Source organism: Poecilia reticulata, chromosome 5 (assembly GCF_904066995.2).
Source record: "Poecilia reticulata chromosome 5, P_reticulata-male-v2, whole genome shotgun sequence".
NCBI lineage: Eukaryota > Metazoa > Chordata > Actinopteri > Cyprinodontiformes > Poeciliidae > Poecilia > Poecilia reticulata.
The window spans coordinates 2,518,326-2,538,841 of NC_088834.1; the positions used below are offsets into that span (position 1 = coordinate 2,518,326).

The window sequence follows — 20,516 nt, forward strand, 5'->3', positions numbered from 1 at the left end:
CGGCTGCGCGCACAAGACGGAAAATAAAAGTTTCCAGGTCACAATCTCATTTTTAATAGAGCTGAACTCACCCTTCCCACCTCCACCAGATTTGTAACCATGACGATAGAGGCCGAGTTTTCCTGCCAAACCATCCTCCAGAAATCCCTCACCGTTTCCTGCATGGGTCCTGACAGACGAAACACACAAAATCAGTGCTGACGTGTGTGTGTGTGTGTGTGTGTGTGCGTGTGTGTGTGCGTGTGCGCAGAAGGGTGTTAGAAAGGAAAATATCAGCAGTGATAATGCAAACTGTTACAAACACACAAGCACAACACAACTGCAGACGCACACACACACACACCATCAATCCCAGATAGCAGCAGTTTTGGGGGGTTGAGGTAATGGGGTCTTAAATTTGTCAGGGGGATTTTATACAGCAGTTTAGATTTAGGAGGCTGCCGTAACAGCCTTCCACTCCGAAATGACGCCATGCTGGTGGCGGCAACACACACTCGTACACACACGCACACGAACCACACTTCAGCTTGTCATATGCTTACTGCACCGGTTTAATTACCTTGTGTTGCGATGTAATGTCTGGGTCTGTGATAGCCCTGTGAATCAGAGGGAACAAGGCATTAAAAAGCTTCCTCACCTTCTGGTTACATTTTTGCTTAATGCATTTTTCTTTTTATCTAATTTCATTCAGTTTCAGGGTTTTATGCATCAGAATACAGTAAAACTGATAACAGCTGTGAAGCACGGTGGTGGAGGGATGATGGTTTGGCTTGAGCAGCTTGTAGTTGCTGAATAATCCATGATCACACGTCAGATAAAGCTTCTACTACTGCAGGTCAATGTGAGCCAACCAAACAGGAAGTAATCAAAACACTGCATTGCTCAAAGTCCAGACCTCCAACTGATTATGGGAACTTAAAAGACCAACAAACCAAACATCCCTGCAAGCTTTGGTGAGGTGGAGTAATGTGAAAAACCATGGGAAAAATTCCTACAACAAAACACAATATCTGAGTTTCCAATAAAAGTTTGTGCAAAACCTTTTCAATATCAAGCTAATGTCGAAAAACACAATTTCACAACTGTCGTGTTTCCATTTCATAAGAAATGCAATTAAAATCTATACGTTTGTTCACACAATAAGTCATTAAAATCAAAGTGGCGATAGATGTAAACATTTACACGGGATATATTTATGTTTCAGCCACCAGCACTATCAGCTGTAAGAAGATGTTTTATTCAGGGATCAGAGTCTCTCTGTACGCAGCGTTTTAGGGAAACAATAATCAGCAGTTCGACAGAAGATCTGTGGATTCAACACTTGAACAACAAACTCAACTTGTGGTGAATTCAGCGATGCTGAGATTTCTGCAGTTACTCGATGGATGCAAAGTGTTTCCATCACAGGCTTTGTAAAATACACTCGTCTGAAAAACCACCTGATTCTTACACAAAAACCTATCAAAAAATGTGACTTTTTTCAAAATTGCCATTTATCCATCAAGTAAATTTATTTTCTGAATTCCAATTTGCACAAAATATGGTCAATAGAAACGCAGCTACAGTTACAGGAGACGGTTTCAGAAGCTGCTGGCAACTATTTTTGAATCTTGGTTGTTTTATTAATGTTTTTATTATTAAAGCATAAAAGTCTCTGCAGTGCATTCTTGTGTTTTACCTTTTTCTTTAGGGTGTTCTTACTTTTTCTCCCTTTTCCTTAATATATTCAAGTGTAATTAAATTTGTCTCTGAGCACAGTCAGTGTTTCTTCTTCCTTTCAATCTTTCATTAAATACTTTTTAAATATTGATTTTGAAATTATTTTCTTTTGGTGAAACAATTATAAATTCAATAATCTGACTTCAGATATCAAAGAAGCTCAAATTTTTATTTTCCTGCCGAATTCATTTCCTTCACCACCTATTTGGGCATTTCTCTTTTTTCCAGTTGTATTTTTCCTGTTTGTCCTCCAACTCTCCGCTTCTCTCTGAATAAACCAAGGTTGTTTTTTAAATAATCAACCAATTATAAAAATGGATCCTATTTTTTTCTGTCAGTAACTTTCTAAACACCATTTATTCCACTACTCCTAGTTAGACAGATAACTGCGCTGAGATTAATACTTTAATAAATTTGTGTTGCTATAAAAATCCTCCTTGTGTTTCTTAACTGAGACAATTTAATGCTCAGATTTTAGTTTTCCACGTTCCTCCTTCCGTACATCTTAATAAAAAAGGCATTCACATTAGAGACATTAGAGCACTCCATACAATCATGTTACAATTAATAAAATTTGATAAACTGAAGGGAATAAAACATGTAATAAAATCAATGGCAGCATTGAGGAGGGAATAGAAATGAAGAAACATTAAATGGATTTCCAGATTAGACTAAATAAATTAATCATCTAACGCTACGATGAGGGTCAGAGTTTGTATTTTAAGTCTTTGCTGCAGGTCTAAACCTGAATCTAAATGCAAGTCTTTGTTGGTGCGAGCAGATCTTCAGATTATTACAATAATTTACTCGTCGAGAGAGATTGACTGGTTAAGATCTTCCCTCCGCCTACATTCCCCAGAATGCTGCGCAATTCTGAATCGAAGTTCAGTGGAATCGTATTGAACGTACTTGTCACTTTGACCGACGGAGGCTCTGCGTTAGTAAGGAGGAAGTGAGGTGACAGTATGTCTTTGAGGTGTTTTTATTCGGGAGCTCCAGGTTACACCAGCACCCTCTCTCACAGTGAAACAAAGCAGCTTACATTTATACCTGAGGCAAGTTCCAACACTTACACCAGGTAAAGGGGTGATCACAAAAAGACAAACAAGAAACAAACACTACTTACACAAACCTAACAAACAATAAATTATCCAACAAATATTTACATGCATGCAAATGGTTAAAACTAAACTAATCTAAGGTCAATCAAAAAGTAAATGCAACTAAATATAAATCCTCAGAGTGTTACCCCTCTTAATGGAAGATGGTATGCTCCAGGAGCATTTGTCTCCCTTTCTGCTCCACCTGGCTGAGACTCACCCCGAAAGGCAAGAACTCAAACAATTAACTCAAATTAAACCAATCAGAAACAAACGGACATTTTCCCCCACATTCTCTGGACAGGAAAGATGGCCAGTCCCCCTACCCCACAAGAATGTTTACTAAATGTCACCATGTAACTGAAATAAAGAACTAATACAAAACACATTTGAACTGTAAATAAACAATATCAATAATCAATATGGGATGGAACCCCTGGTCTCTATCACAGTACTGATATTAATCGTGTTTATTGAGACATATATTCCTATTGTAATGGGTGTGTGTGTGTGTGTGTGGTGTGTGTGTGTGTGTGTGTGTTAACTCACATCGATGTAGTTGGCGTTGATGTAGTCGGAGTGGGGGTCTCCATCCAGCAGCTGCAGTCGGACCCTGGTGTGATCGTCTGTGGGATCAGATAGCACAAAAATACAACAAGCCTAAAGTTACTTTTACCCACAGATCGGAGAAGCTAACTGTGCAGGTGGGGATCTGGCTACCAGGGGGCAAAATCATGACATCACACACAATCAGTCCTCTTTAAGAAGATCTATGCACTGGAGACGATTGCTATAAAACGTGTCAAAATAATGTAAAATAAATTGAAAAACTCAGTAATAGGATCCGACATCAAAATGAAACAGAACCTGGTGACTGAGTGGGAATCTGCATGGTTTCATTCAGAACTGCTGTTTCCTCCACATCTTTCAGTCCCAGAGCAGTTTCTCTCTGATGAACCCAACAGATGTGTTAGAAACAATGAAAACTCCCCGATGAAATTCAAAACCAGCATTATTTGGATGTGTCAGAAATGCTGTTTCCATTACGAGCCGCTGCTCTCAGCAAACACTTTTATCTGCTGCCAAATAACCATCAAGAGAAAGATTGTTTTACAAGAAGCGGCTCTTTTAATGCAGGAAAACACTTTTCCCAATCTACCATAAATGTATTCAGAGATTTACTTCATTAAGTCAGTAGCAGTTTATAAAAAACGTTACAAGGTCATTGAAATTTAGAAGAGAACAATTTTCTCTCTCAGTAAAATGTAGATAACACTTCCATGATGCTTTTACATGCATCGTGGAAACAAAACAGTTTTATGTTGCAGAATTTACATTTTGTGTCACAACAACAATCTTCAACATGTTTTATAGAGATTTTAGAACTAGAACTCCTCTGTCATTATGCAAGAAAGTCCAACAAACGTTTTGTGTAACAAAATGTAGAACCTTATTTTCCAAACAGCAGTAAAAAAATACATGGTTTTTATAGTTAAAAACACATCTGACAAGTGCTTAGTGCATTATTTTAACCACCATTTGCTCTAATTATCTGTAAATAAAATCCAGTGCAACCAGGAAAAACTAGTTTGAGTTAATCTGTATTTTTAATAGAGAACATTAGTAAACAAACATGATGGAGGCCAAAGAGATAAACCTCTGCAGAGGTTTAAGGCAGTTAGATGATGTAACCTGTTCAATTCATCTAAAGATGAAAGCAGTGGCCATCAGATTCAGTTCTGCTCAGATCAGTGGTGGCAGCATCATGATGTGGAGCTGTTCTCTTCAGCTGACAGCGAAGCTACCATGGCTGACCACTGGATGGATGCAAAATGGACCCAACCAGCTTAGAGCAGAGGATATTCATGAGCACAAAGGCTCATTTAAAATCTAAAGTATTGACTTTTCAGACCATCGTATGTAATTCAACATGATGTACCCCTGAAATAAAGACTTTTCAATAATATGTTAAATTATTATGTTAACCAACTTTTCCACTCTGACCAAAAAAAATGAAACACCAACTTCACCTTCACACTCAAACTTCATCCTCATTACATGTCACAAGAAATAAATCAGCTTCTTTTTTCTTCTTCTTTTTCCACTTCTGAAAGTCATTATTTTGTCCTGGGCCCAGTAATAGCCATCTATAATATTCGGATGCACATGAGAGTGATTACATATAATGGGAGGCAGTCATTTGGCTAGTCGTGTCATAGCAACAGGAGGTAATTGCAGATGAGGTGGGCATAATTCAGACTGATTATCTCGAGTTTGTTCCCCGTCACCTACAGTCTTTGGCTGCTTGCTTAACACTGATTTTTTTTTTTTTTTACCGCCCCCACTGTGAGGTAATATGATAATGTGAAAATAACAAGAAGAGGAGAACTGAAGTAAAGCATAGAGAAGAAACTGGTGAGTATAAATTACTGACAGTCATCAAGTTAACAGGCTGAAGAAAGAGGAGCGTTGTTTGAAATGTAGCTTCAAAAAATCTCCATTTTGTCTGTTTTGTCCCCCTTTGGTGCAGAATCCTAAACACTGGAACTTTGCTTTATGTAGTTGAGTCCACAAAACTGACCCAGTGCATAATAAATGTATGAAAACAGAATCACGTGTTATCGATTTCAAATTCAAAGCTTAGCTTTTCAGAACTGAAAATCTCTCCGTCAACAGCGGCTTTTAGAGGAGAATCTATTGTTCAGCCGATGACTCAGACCTTCAACCGAGACCATTTCCTCTTTGCTCGCTGCGGCAACATGGGCGCAATTATTTTGTCAAGTAGGCGTTGACATTTTGGGAGTTTGAGTGAACATCTTGGAAAAGATGTGACTTTTTTATTCATGGCAGCCTCAGAGTAAAGTCTGCAGTGGATTGAAATGCTTAGATTCAGAAATTCAGAAATTGAAGGGATGCTTTTACTTTTTTTAACCAAGGAGTTTTATTTAGAAGTCACCAAAACAAACATGGAGCCGTGTGTGTGTGGGGGTGTGTGTGCGTGTGTGTGTGTGTGTGTGTGTGTGTGTGTGCGTGTGTGTGTGTGTGTGTGTGTGTGTGTGTGTGTGTGTGTGTGTGTGTATGTGTGTGTGGGTGTGTGTATGCGTGTGTGTGTGGGGGTGTGTGTGTATGTGTGTGTGTGGGTGTGTGTGTGCGTGTGTATGCGTGTGTGTGTGGGGGTGTGTGTGTGTGTGTGTGTGTGTGGGTGTGTGCGTGTGTGTGTGTGTGTATGCGTGTGTGTGTGTGTGTGCGTGTGTATGCGTGTGTGTGTGTTCTGCCATGGCTGGTGCTGCTTGTCTTCTGCCAGACCTGGGATAACCTCCAGGTCTGTTTGGGCAAAGAAGTTCAAATGTTACAACAAAACCTTCAGCACTCTGGATCAGTGCAACTAACTTACAAGTACCTTTTCAGCAAGATGTAGGAGCTCGTGCCTCTTCAATACCAAGACATTTTTCCATGTTATATGTGAAATAATCTGCCAGTGGAACTAGAACAGTTTCACTTGTAAGTTAGTTTTGTCTTTGTTCAAGAGTATCAAGATGTTTGCACTAGAAACTAGACCAAAAATACTTGGAAAGATTTTGTGTTTTTGCAGTGTATAACTCATTTGGAACATTGTGCAGAAAAACCTTCTTTAATTATCGTCTCGCTTCGCCTTGAGAATTATCTGTCTTGTGTTTTCTAATGAGAGAAATCTTGCTGCTCCGGCTGAGTGGCCACCGGGACGGCAGCATGAATCCACTCTACTGGTACTAGATGCTGTCATCAGCTATCAGCTCACTCACACTTTGTAACTCTTCTCTCCACACACTGCATGTACAAACAAACAGCAGGAGGTCGTCTGCCAGCCGTCTGCTCACTCTCTCCTGCTCCTGACTTCTACGCTTCCGCTTCTCTCCTCTTTTCCCGAGCCGATCCTGTCCACACGTCTCTCCTCTTCCTCTGTGCTTTCCTTTCCCTCTGCTGTATCTCTTCCTCCCTTCCCTCTGTCTTGCCCCATACTGTCTTGCTCCTTCAGGCAGCAGTAATTACACAGACCTCGTGTCAGAGGCTGTCATAACAGGAGAGCAACAGATATAAGGCTGGAAGGAAGGAGGGGCCCTTTCTGCTGCTCTCTGCCCAGGAAGGGGAGCTTCTAATTGGGCTGAAATGGCAGGAGGTACTGGCTCGCAAACACTGCAGATCTGGACACAGGCCACAGGTTTGAAGAGGCTGACAGCGGGTTGGATCTTTCTGTAGCGTGTGTACGGTATAAAAACGCCTCGAGACAAAGAGAAATTATTTTCTTTTCCCTAATTAGTAAATATTTGTGCATCTCCAAAGTATACAAAAAATGTACTCGACATATAATGAAACAATATACACATTGCTATGTTTGAGAGGAAATACTTGGTTGTACGAAGTGCAAAGCAAAACAAAAACACTTTGATGTTTCACCAAGTCTTCCTGGCTCAAGCCTTGAGCCGGTTTTGGTTCTGCTGGAGGTTTGTTCCTGTTAAAGGGGAGTTTTTCCTCTCCACCGTCGCTACATGCGCTCTCTGCTTTCTGTCTGGCAAAGCAGAGAGCGCATGAAGCGACACAATCCAGGCGATCGTCTGCTGTCGCTACCTTCTCGCCCAGCAACATGAAGCCACTGACTTGCAGGATTCAACTCGAAGCAATCGGCTGAGAAATGGCTCCACATAAACTGGACTGAATAGAGTCCAGTTTACAGACGGGCCGCACCAAAGAAAAGGTTTATCATTTGGTTGTAATTAATCACACTGAAAAAGACAAGGTCACGATCATCTTTAACGTGGGAAAATTAACATGTTCACAACAATCATGACTGAGTGTAAAGCTGGTACAGTATAAGTGGGGCGAGACTTTAAACCAGAGATCTGTGGTTCTGTCTTTAGTCTGTGTGTCTGATCCTGGACCCAGAAACAGGCACCCAGAGAGCAGGCAGCCCCACGCTGGCATCTGTGGCGCTGGACTGGAGTAACAACAGAGTCATCAGAAGCTGAGGTGTCCAAGGGCAAAGAGTCACCAACCCATTACTCATTAATGAGCTGCACTCCTTGGCAGAGTCTCCCTCTCTGTATAACCTTGCATCTCCTCTCTTTCCTCTTTTGGCCTCTCCACTCTCTGCTTTTCATTTGCCTCCATCTTCTTTGAAATTCTTGTCGTTACCCTTGCAGCCGCTGTAAGAAAGTTTTCGTAGTGGAGAACTTGTTAACTTGAGGGTCCCGAAAAGGCCAAATAAAATTGTTTCTTCTTTATATCATGGACGGACTCAGAGTCAGTGGAATGCAGCAGAAAGCTGCAATTTGGAGACATCAGATCACATTTTAGCCGAGTGAGAGGCTGCAGACCAAATGAGAGGGAGGAACCAGAGTCTAATGACAGTTTGGTGGAAGGAGAGGGTTGTTTTCAACATCAGAGGTCATACAGCTTTATACAGCACAACACAGAGCTGGACCAGTTCAATACAGAAATACTGATGAACTGCATGAAAGACAAAATAATTTTCTCACATCAAATCAAAGTAAATGTACCACTTTTTACAGTTAGGACTCGCAAAATTATCTCCACTTTGTGAATGCCAGAATCATCACAGAGGACATTTTGTAATTTTATATATAAATATAAAACTGATGATATTATGGCTCTATGAATGTCTAATATTAACTCACAATATTTGAGATTTTTGAGGCAAAACTTCAAACACGGCTTTGATATCACAGAAAAAAGTAAATTATTTTCATATATATATAAAGAGAGAGAGAGAAATGGAGGTTTCTACAGCAAACTGAATAAGGATTTGTTCAGATGGGACTCTTGACAATTTATACAATTTTTAGAGTCAGAATGCCGATAAGAAAGCAAATCTTTCATCTTTTTTTAGGGAAACAAACATCTCTTGCTCCAAACACCAGTAATACTCGGCCTGTGTGGTTTGGGACAAAGACTTGGCAGCTATTTCTGCAACATTTGATGTTTTTCCTGTCGAGGCTGCTGGATAAAGTCGCCGTTGTATTACCGATACTGGACAAAACCTTATCAAGCTCCTGCAGATTTTATGCTCTTTTGAGCTGCAAGGCAGTAAAGCAAAGACGTCGACTTACAGGCTCTTTTCTTTGCTATTGTCTTTGTTGCAGCTTGAAAAATGCCAGGAAGAGAAAACGGAGCTTTTGTGCATGAGGAGGAGGATTTCATGCTTCGGTCCATTGGGTTAAGATTTAAAGTGGTGGAAAAATAAAGTGACTCAAACACATTGTAGATAGTTTATGAGACATTCTTTAATCTAACCAAAAATACGCATTTAACTGTCCTTGTTAGTGAGTTTCAGAGTAGTGAAAGAAGCTGCTGCTGTTTGACAATTTCGATTAATTTAGAAGCCAATTAAAAAATCATCGCCTTATCCAGAGCAATTAAAAGTGCATTATTTGTGTAAACGAATTTTAACGCCGCTTTTGACTGACTTTAAACGTCTCCAGAAACAGATGGAGCTGCTGTTTAACACAGGTGATTAAAGGACGGCCACAGTAGTGAGATGAACAAGGTGTTTTATGTCCCATCCCCTCCTTTCATCCTCATCTCTTCTCCTCTCGCCTCCCTTTTCAGTAGCCACTAAGCAGGGATCGTGTCTGTCACAGATATACTTAATCAGTTAACTCCCCTCAGAGCTCAGCTCACACACGGCCTGCTCTCCGCTGTCAGCTCGGCTCAAGGCGTTGGGAAATTTAATGGCGCCTGTGATTGAGGGAGGGAAGAGACTGAGTGGTGTGTTAGCATGTTCCCACTTAAAGATCTTCTTCAGGGTGTGACAGATTTGTTTGCATTTTCTTTGAAGTGTTCCAGCTGTTTTTGGTTCTCCGATAATGCATGTGCATTAGTGTGGAAGTGTGAGAGTGAAGGGTGGTTTGGTGTGTAATAGCCTATTTAGTCCAGCGCTGCCTGCAGCTCATGTGTCAAACAACCCAGGAATGATGTCGGCTTACACACACACACACACACACACACACACACACACACACACAGACATGTTTCCAGCTGTTTGAAGGCTGTCGGGACGACAAGGACGACAGATGAAAGAGGTTGAGGAGGGAGAGACGGAGAGCAGAGAGAACAGCAGCTTCACGGCGCCCTGCAGAGCTGTTGGTCAGTTCGGGGCGCCGCTAAAGGAAAATGCAGTTTCAGGGCCACAGAAAAGAAAAGTGACCAACAATAAGGTCCAATAAAGATGCCAAGAGAATCAATTAAAGTCTGATTTGACCATTTACTTCAAGTGGTTGGTGTAACGGAACTAAATGTTTAGAATAAACGTGTTTGAGGATGAACTCATCTGGATTTCAGCCGTTATGTAAAACACATAATGACTCACTGAGTTTAAGTGAATTAATGAGATGAACCTGAATCTCATCCTCCTGATTAAAACGCAGATATGCATGAAGTTATCGCAGGAGCAACCTGATTAAGCCGTGGTTCGTTTTCAGAACGGTCACTCCCTGGTCGGACAAATTAAATGAGACGTGAAGCTCGAGAGTTAAAATCCTACCAGGTTGTCTGTGGTAGTGGGTATAACTGTTCTTACAGCATTGATGCAGATTCATCCATCAGTTAATCATCCCACACTGTCCGTGATAACGCAACATCAACTCCCTGAGGTTTCAGCACAATGACCTTTGACCCCTGGTTGTCCTACACTCTCCAAAAAATGAAATCAAAACTAAATTCTTATGGATCATTTTAAAAACTTAAAGGATCAACCTGCTGTCTCAACGATTAACAGCAATCATCATCATCATCAAGAGTATCAATGATGCCACTGAATAATTATCACCATTAACTGTGAGCATCAGGGAGCTGCAGCAGAAATCATTTCATCATCATCTTTACAATCACCATTTCCTGACATGCAATCAAGCATAAAAAGGATCAATTAAAGGAAGAAAAACCCCAGAAAGGACTATTGATGAGAGTTAAAAAGTGAAGAATGTTATTCAAGAATCTTTCTGATATCAAAAACAGTCCAGAAAAATCAGCTGAGCTGATTTAGGAGCTTCAGTTTTCACAAGATGTCGTCTCCTAAGAACTGGCTGGATGTTGGCATATGTGTAATAAATGTTATTTAATTTAATCGACCAGATTTTCTCATTGTTTTCAGTTTTCATGTGGGCAAAATCCAAATAAATCGCAACTTTTTTTTCCGTCTCTGTTCAACAGGAAACGTCAAAGATTCTGAAAAAAAAGTGGCGAATCAAGAGTTTTTATTTGTGATCAGTTTGAAATCATCACAAAATGCTTCCTGATTCCATTTAAACATGTTGCCATACAAAATCACACCTTATTTAACTTAAAGACAAATATAACTTACTGCAGGACGACAAGGATAAAAAAAAAAAAAAAAAAACGTATCACAAAATAAATGTTTCCTATTGGTCGATACAGACAATTGATTGGTTTTTGTCTTAAATATCTGAAATACTGCATGGAGTGAAAAATTTTCCTAAACTGCTGCCGCAATCAACTCAGCAAGTTGTTGCTAGGTAACCAAAGAGAGAGAGTGAGTTGCTAGGTAACCAAAGAGAGAGAGTGAGTTGATTCCATCAACCTGCTAAACTTGAGCAGCTAAAGTCTTTCCTCTGCCTACATCTCCCAGAATGCTGTGCTGTTCTGGATCAGAGTTATTATTATTATTATCTATTGATATTGATCACCTGTTTACCACGATATATAATTGATTTACATCTTGTCCTGTTCATAAAGGGCCTGAGTTTTCCGTCTTTACAGTTAACTTACACGGCAGAAGACATTTCTTAATAATGGTTCTGTGTAGTCAAAACATATTACGTAGCAGATTATGCAAATTAGGGCTGAAACGATTCCTCGAGTGATTCGAGTACCTCGATTATTAAAATTCCTCGAGGAAAATTGACCTGCCTCGAAGCTTCGTTAATTTATGTTTTATCATTTAGCGCACCGTGTTTCAGCCGGAACATTATTTGCGTTGCGCGGAGCTCTGACTTCCGCCTCTGAGTTGTTGACGGAAGCTACGTGTTAGCGGCATAACGTCCAATCTTCAAGTTCGGCCCGCGGGGATATTACTGATTGGTGATAATTCCGGGTTTTCATCGTTTTTGTGGGACCAATAAACATCCTTAAAATGACCGGCGCGATGCCGGGAGTCCGGCAGCCTTTCTGCTCCGGAGCTGCTGGTTGAACGGCGGGAAGAAGCTGAGGAGGATTTCTACAGGTGAGCGGAGAGACTGAACACGGCGGGCGGCTGAGGGTTGATGCTTACAGGGTAAGAGCAGCTTTACGGACGAACCGCACAATAAACTTATATCATCCCGGTCTGAACAAACGGGAGGCGGAACATGGCTGGTAGATGAGTTTCTGAACGGAGGAGCCGTAAATATCCCGTGTTGCTCCCCCAGTCTACAAAACAGTAACTGGTAGGGAAGCTCAAATGTGGAAAAAATAGACTGATGTTGATATCCGATAGTAACACTGGTGTTATGGAAGATTTACCAATATTTTATTTCATAATTGTTTTTATCCGATTACTCGATTAATCGTAAGAATAATCTATAGATTACTCGATTACTAAAATAATCGCTTACAACAGCCCTAATGCAAATTATGAAGATGTGTAGACTTCTTACAATAAAAACCTGCAGTACTATGGGCACCTCTTTATTAAATTACACACAACTTAACTTTATAGGGTTAAATGTAAATACTTCATTAGAGAGAGTTCACATTGGTCATCAGGAAAACGCAGCTAAAGCACAGCACATCGCAGATCACTGAGCTAATCAGAGGCAGTAATGGTTCAAAATGTAACATTAAAGTAAAGCTGCTGGGCCGTGTAATGTGGAGCAGCAGTCGGCATATTACTGCTAATAAGGCCGATATTTTTGACAAGGATCATAAGCTACAGATTTGTTTAGGTTTTATAGCGGGTCTTAAAAAAGGGATTTCAGTTGAGTAAAATCAGTAAAACTGAACATAAATGTTTGGATTTTAACAAGACGACAGTTTCAGGAGCAGAAAAACTTCATCTGTAATGGGTTCATGGAGAAGGTTTAACGTCTGTGTGTGTTCCTTTAAATGCTGCAGTTTCTATCCAACATCATGGACGTCGTAAACACAATGTAGTGAGATTAAAATTTTATTAGTTTAGAACTTTATGGATTATTCTATCAGATGTTACTAAACATACGACCTAATATGGATAATGTTGGCCCACTTAAAGATTTTAAAGTCTCATATGAGACTATATTTGTTTTTTGATGACTTTTTAAGACCATTTTAAAACCGACAGTCATTTAACCCGTTACATTCTGGCCGTTTTCTCCCTGAAAACTTGTCTTTTTTAGCCACTAACTAAGCTAACGTTAGGGTAAATGTTGATCATTGATAAAATATTTCATTGTGAATGCTGTTGTCACGGATAAAACAAACATATAATATCATGGTATTACAGCATCTTGGGAGAGTCACATATTCATTCTCGCAGACAAACAAACACACACAAAAAAAATGGTGTTTCCAGTTTGGTACCAACATGAAACAGGCTACTTTAATATCCATGCAACAGCTTTGGGATAAACTAACGCCAACTACGAGCCAGGGCACAACGTCCGCCATTAGTGGGCGTCTCGATGACAAATCCCCCAAAGCCAAGTTAGAAAATCTAGAAGAAAATCCTCTGGGATGAAGTGGAGGCTGTTATTAAGCAGGATATTAATTCCCACGGTTATTATTGGCATGAAAATGGGACACTGTAAAAGATCCCACTAGATTTACACAAAGCTGCTCAAGTCTTTCGCATCCTTACATTATAACGTCTTTATTAATAACCGCTAATAGTTATTTATGTTAACCTACTGGTTATATGGAGGAAGGAAGAAGTCTGAGTGTGTTTGCATGTGGACGGCAGACAGGACATCCCAAATCGCTGGAGCTCTCATGTTTATATGGAGTGCAGAGTGTGTTTACTTCTCTAACCGTGTGTGTGTGTGTGTGTGTGTGTGTGTGTGTGTGTGTGTGTGTGTCCGCTCAGGATGCTAATATTTGTTGTGGTTCTTTGGTCAAACACTTCAGAGAAGATGTTGGCATCAGGACTGGAGAGCAGCTCAGCAGACGTGCTGCGAATTGAAGCCAGAGACGATAAGAAGAGAGGAGGAAGAGGCGCCGTCTCCGGCTGCAAGTAGAATTAGCTCACGTCTACACAAAGCAACAGTCGTTTAAAAAACTGATGCTTTTTTTTTTAATTCACAGACACTTTCACACATCCTTCCTCTTATTTGCTCTTATTTCTGCAGCAAACAATGATTCACGTAACCTCAGCTGTAATGAGAAGCAGCAAGAAGCGAGAGAGGAATCTGATTACGGCGGCGCTGCTCTGGGTGGAAGACCAGCTGAAGCTTGGGAGCGTGCCGAGAGGCGCCTTTAATGAATGTCACCGACCAGAACACTTTGGGAAATCAGCAAACAGCAAAAGGAGCAAGTTTGTGTTTGTATGTAGAAGAGAGGAGGCGGAGAAACATGAGGAGGACAGGAGAACGACAGATGAGAGAAAGAATGAAGAGAAAAGTCAAACTGGTAACAGGAAAGTAGGATGAGTAACTTTTACACTGAGCCTTTGTGTGCATTTTTTAGCAGTTATTTTTTCTCTAACCCTCCACATTGCATGATAAATAAACATCACAGGGCGCTTGGAAATATTTATATAGAATTAAAATCATTTGAACTTGTACATCTTTGCCTCCTGTGTCAAAGTTTACAGCAGCTTAGTTAAGTTTCATCTGTGCTTTTGTTGCTGTAAGCAGAGGGCAACAAAGGAAAATAAAGCTTTGACAGTAAAATTCAAGACAACTATATATACTCTCTATTCAATCAGCCTGAGTTCTAACAAGTTTGATCCAAGTCGTTTCTTCTAGTGTATTTTTTATTTCTGAATATACATTCAGCTCTTCTGGGAGTGAGAAAAAGTACAGCGGTGGCTGAACTACTTTGGAATAAATAAGAGGATGGATATCCATAACTGGGAGGGGGCACTGCTTTTGGCAGAGCCTTTGAAACCAGGAAATCAAAGTTTAGCGCATTGAATCGACTTTGAGCCATTAAAACAAACTGCATGCTTGGTGGAAATATATATATTCTGTTCAATAACAGAAATGTTTGATGTTTCTGAGCTTTATTGTGCAATATTTGCTGAGATGGATATAAGAGCAAGGAATGAGAAAATCAATGATCCGATCAATGATCATTATAAATATGCAGGTTAAACAGATTGTTTCTGAATTTTTATTAATTTCTGTCAAACAGGAGAATGAGAGAGAGGAGATGTTATTCCATCATAAACAGCTCCAGAGAATTTAATTGTGTTTTACAGAATAACATATTTCAGCCACATGAACATTTAATAAAAGTAACAGAGTTATATTATAAATGTTAGGCAAACACACAAAACACCAAGGAAAACCCAGCAGTAAGGAGACATGCAAACAGGAATGGTGAAATATTCCTCTATGTAAACTCTACAGTTCCTTCCCACTGGATAAATGGACTCAAATCAAAGTTCGTTTTGATTATTTTAAAGGTTTTAGGACATTTTTATAGCTACGTGCGACAAAACAAGCAGCAGCTTTACAACAGATGCTGATTTTTATTTTTCAACTTAAGCCTGAGAGCATTAAAACGCATTAAGTTGCAGATCTGAGATGAATAGAAAAGACATATCCTTTATTGTTCCACACATAGGACATATATATCCCAGCAGGAAGTTAATGAGTAGGATAAAGTAAAGATGTACAACATGTGCATGGATACTGTTGTCCAAAATGAGAAAAGCTGTGCCAGTAACAAACAAGAGGAAGGATCTACAGTCACGCCTCTTTGTGCACATCGGATGCTGCAGTCGGCCTCTGAAGGAGTTCTCCAGTTCAGCGTCCCCATCTGGTGGGAGATATTTTCCTATTTTAGCCTAAATTCTCCGCCTGTCTCCACCTGCAGGGCCCCATCCCAGGACTTCATCTACCTGCTTCCTCTCAGCTGCTGGTCCAAAAAACAGAAGACGGCTGAAGCAAGGCAAGGAGAAATATTAAAATGCAAAGCTACGAATTTTATAATTCTTTTGGGAATTATGTGAGCAACATTACCAACTGTCTCCTAATTAAGTCAGCCGGGATCACCCTCTTTTTTTAATGGCTTAAACCAATCGTAGAGCATTTCAATAAGTACAACTCATATGAAATTCGTTGGAGGATTTCACTCATGTTTTTACTTTACAGTGTTTTTCTTAAGCACACTTTGATTCTGAAGCAAAACTCCCAAAAATCGTTCACAGCCAAAGATTTGTCTCAGTCTCACTCAAAACTTTATGCAAGTAAAAACACTCAGGAGTCCAGAAGCACTCAACTTTTTTTCTTTTTTACATATATGTAAATATTGAGCAAAAAATGTAATTTATTTCCAAAGAAAAGCCTCTGTTGAATTATAAATGAGCATATGGGAATGAATGCTTGAAGAACTAAGAGCAGAGCAGGAAGAGAACCAAGAAAAAAAGGAGAGGAAGGAGGAGCAGAAGGAGGAAATCAAGGCAGACAGATGCCTGAGACGAGGAAACACTAGTGCGCTTTGCCTCAACCCATAAACTGTCAGAGGCAGTAGGAGAGCATGAACAGATGGACAGAAAGAGGGAAGAAGTGAAAGGAAAGAAGAAAAGAAAAGGTGTCAGGCATGAATAAAAGCAGGACATGTAAGGGTAACAAAGCAGCTTCATAAAAAAATAAAATAAAACCAAGAAGGGGAAAAAGAAAGAGCAGATCAAAAAGAAGAAAAGAACAAAAGAAAAGGGAACAAGATGAAAAGAAGAGCAACGTTTGAGGAGGGAGAGAAAGGAGTTGGACGGAAAAGAATGGAGGACAGGAGGCTGGTAGATTAACATTTATTCAGTGTGCTGAGGGGATCTCAGACATGGCATCAAGCGTTTGTGTTTGGCAGATGGCCGGAGGAAGAGTGTGTTAACACTTCAACTCAAATCAGCCCTTTCCAAACTGTTCCAGAGAGAGCCAGAGGGAGGGAGAGCGAGAGGTGGCACAAGTTTGCATTAGCGTGTGTGAGAAGCGTTGCAGGGAAATGGCAGGATGTGAAATACCCTCACACGGATGGAACAGTCAGTCCAAACGAGGGAGAGTTTAAAATCTCACAGAGATTTTAGGTCCAAACATTTCGGTCCGTCTGCAGCTCTCTGCTCGGGCTCACTCTGCGTTTGCCTGGCTTAGAGGTGATGTGGATACATGGAGAGCAAATTTACCCAAGATGCAACAACATCAGACTTTATCCAACACCACATATCACTAGAATCTCTTCTTGTCCCGAAGCAGACAGATTTTCTAACTGCTTTTAAATATTTTTACAATATCATACAAAATGTCCTTAAAAGTCCGCACTAACGAGATTTAAGTGGAAAATGGTAGGTCAATTTTATCTTCAATATGTTTCATCACAGACTAGTAGATGGCTGGATGTTACTGACAATAACAATAACGTCTTAAAAAAGCCTCTGATGCCCGTGTCTGGATGAAAGCTGCAGAAATTATCTTATGCTTGGATACAACGCAGCAAACCTCCCTGGGAGGCAACTGGAATATTAAACGCCTTGTGAGGAGTCTTCATGTATCCGCTAGCTTCAGCTAGCATCTCTCCATCCCACATGAAGAACAAGGAGTTTCACAGTCCCAACACTATGTTTCATAGAAACCCCAACATGGCGCCTGCCAAACTGCATTAAATCCTGCTAATGGTGCCGAAAGCATAAACAAGTCATCTTCTGTGGTTTTCCATAAACGTTGGATTCTACACCAGCTGCAGCTGCGTTTCCTTTGACCATATCATTTCATAACAGGCATTTCAAAAGTAAATTTGTTTAATGGAAACATGCCAAATATTTGTAAATTGGTTTATTTCAGAAAACTGCAAAGAAAACATCACGAGTCACGTGATCAGAAACTGGATGTTGCTGCTAGCGCGAACCTAAAAGAAAAAGACGACAGGAAGTAGTTGGAGGATCACAGCGTGGAATGATTTTAATGGTTTATTACACGGACAAACTCGTTAACGTGCCGTTTTAATTGCATTTCTTATTTAATGGAAACACAGAAATTGTGTTTTTTCGACATTAGCAAAAAATTGACAAAGTTTTGCACACATTAGTAATGGAAACACAGCTTTGTGTAAAACCTTCACTCCAATCCAATCCAATCATTTACACACTTAAAGTTGTGCATGTGGATTCAGCAACATATTTTCATTTTGCGTTGCCATGTTTTTGTCAGAGCAGATATAGATACAGTAAAACAGAGAACTGGCTTGAACACTAAGGAGCATGAAAACAAGGGCAAGTTCTCCGGTGTTTCTGACACTGACTTGGATATGAAGTCGGTGTTTGACTATAAATTTAAACAAAACAGATGTCTCCTTTCTCTGCAGTGTAAACAGTCGAGATGCAACTCTGCATGTATTCATACCAAACTGTCACAGCTCATTCAGTCAAAGTCTGTGTTAGTCGGCCTTCATTCTCATCCTAAAGAGTCTTTACTCAAAATGAAAATCCTTCAGAGGGGCAGTATTTACCACGTATTTTCCAGCCACATAGTATCATTTTATAGAACAATCAAGTAATTATGCCGGCTTCTGCTGTTACAAAAATGTTGTTTATCAAACAAGACTTTGAGTCAAGTTTGATCCCTTGAAATTGGACGTCTGTCTCTTTAAGAAGCTCCTGTTCTCTCTAACGTCCTCACATCAACATTCCTCTATTAAGTGTTTACAAACCTGCATCCGAGCACTGGACTGAGAAATAGTTCTTACAATGAGCACACTTCCACTAGGTGTTTGCTAACTGCTGCTGCTGCTAGTTTGAAGGAGTTGAGTGAAGGAGGTGCAGTTTGGAGGCGGCTCTTAGCTCCTCAGAGTGTTTTACAAACCCCAACAGGACATGCAGATAGTTCTTAAACATAAATGAAATAATCAAATCAACTCTCCAGTTATGCTTTTGATGAGGGAATAACATTATAACATGAAATAAAGCTAAAAATATATATTTTACACAATACTGTCCCTTTAAAAAAACAGACAAGAGTACCAAACTCTGCATAATTTTAAATCAGCTAACTATAAACACGGATGGTGAAATTGGCTTCTGATCATAAATCACATACACAAGTTCAAGCTTCAGTCAAATCTGTTTGCATCAAAACTTTATGATGCAGCCTGCACATCCAAGAGGCCTCCTGTGATTAACCTCACCGTGGAATCAAAGAGCCCACTCACCGTTTCATTAGACAAGATGTGAGGAATGTCTGGATGGACTTTTCATGTGAAAGCAGGACACTTTACCTCTTAAGGCTGAAGACCAGACATGGAGAGGTGATTCTAGCCTTGCATAAGAGGAAAAAAGCTTGTATCCATCCTGAGAGCTGGAGACAGTCAATGCGCCTGTCTCACCACATTTACATGTTCTAATAAAGACACGGCACAAACTCGTTTGCCCCAGGGCCTTTTAAAACATTTTCTCAAGAAAATTAGCCTTTGTACAATCACAGCAAGCAAGATGGACAGTTTCCATTACTAGGCCCTTGTAATTAAAGGATTTGTACTAATAGCAAATTTATCATAATTCCTGTTGGCTATCAAGTCTTTGACAGGCTATTTCATTCCAGCGCTAAGTTTCATATTAAAGCCTTCAGGTTAGTGCAGTGTCTTTGCCGTGACATCTAAACCCTCATAATGAAATATGTACACAGTCCCAGGCCTGTGGACACTAATACGCACTAACCGTAAAATATGAAGCCTAAAATGCTCTGCATATGGATCATGCTGCTTATGCTGGCAAACAAGTAAACCATAAAACCTTTTAAAACTTGAATCAAACAATCCGTTGTTGTTCCAGTGTAATAGAGACATGAGGTTTCCTTATGCAAGATAAACAAGCAGACGACGACTGAACGTTCAATCAGACGGACTTCGCTGGTGCACGGAAAAGGACACACCGTTATATTCAAATGCTAATGCTCACCAACAAACACACACACACGCACGCACGCACACACACACACACACACTAATCCTACATGCAGTCCTCACTCCGAATATCATTACTGCAGTCCGTCTTTGCACCGAAATGAAGGCTCATTTTGACAAAAGTCTCTGTGAATAAAATAGCAGCTGCAGCCTTTGATCATCAGGCGGGATTGAAAGAAAATCCCTCTGCAAACTGAAAGCAATTTCTTACTAGGTTTCCTGTATTAGACTTACACAAGTTTGAAATCCAAGTATCAGTGGTGTTTAAAAGTGCATTAAGACAGAAGGCAGGCAGCAAAGCCAGAGAATCAGTTTTTTTCTAATGAACAGCTTCAATTCTTTCTTGCATAGACAAACATGAAAAACTCGTATTGTTGTAGATTATAATAGAATAGAAATGTATGTTATTGTACGCACATCACAATTTATCTCTGAATATTCAAATTTAAAAAAGATGAAAAATTCAGATCGAAAGAAATGTGGGACTTTTTTAAAAATGTACAGGATGTGTGTATTGTTTTAGAATATAAATACATGAATGAATACAAATATTTGAGCATGGAAGGAAGGATCTCCAATAATGCTTCTTCGTGCATCCCAGATATGGCAGATATTTTTGTC

At 40.0% G+C, this 20,516-nt stretch overlaps 1 protein-coding gene across 6 annotated transcripts in view; it reads right to left on the reverse strand.

Moving 5' to 3' along the window:
- The window catches only part of ptprt (protein tyrosine phosphatase receptor type T), a 311,147-nt gene that overhangs the window by 21,267 nt on the left and 269,364 nt on the right, over nucleotides 1-20,516 (reverse strand). For 4 of the 6 annotated variants that reach the window (XM_017304835.2, XM_008408309.3, XM_008408308.3 and 1 more), the window contains 3 exons: nucleotides 3,369-3,445; nucleotides 560-596; nucleotides 72-169 (listed from right to left, as the gene is read on the reverse strand). In XM_017304835.2, coding sequence (XP_017160324.1) covers nucleotides 72-169; nucleotides 560-596; nucleotides 3,369-3,445 — 212 coding nt within the window. Of the gene's footprint in view, nucleotides 1-71; nucleotides 170-559; nucleotides 597-3,368; nucleotides 3,455-20,516 lie in introns of all 6 variants that reach the window. The other 2 variants (XM_081606784.1, XM_017304824.2) reach the window with 1 other exon arrangement.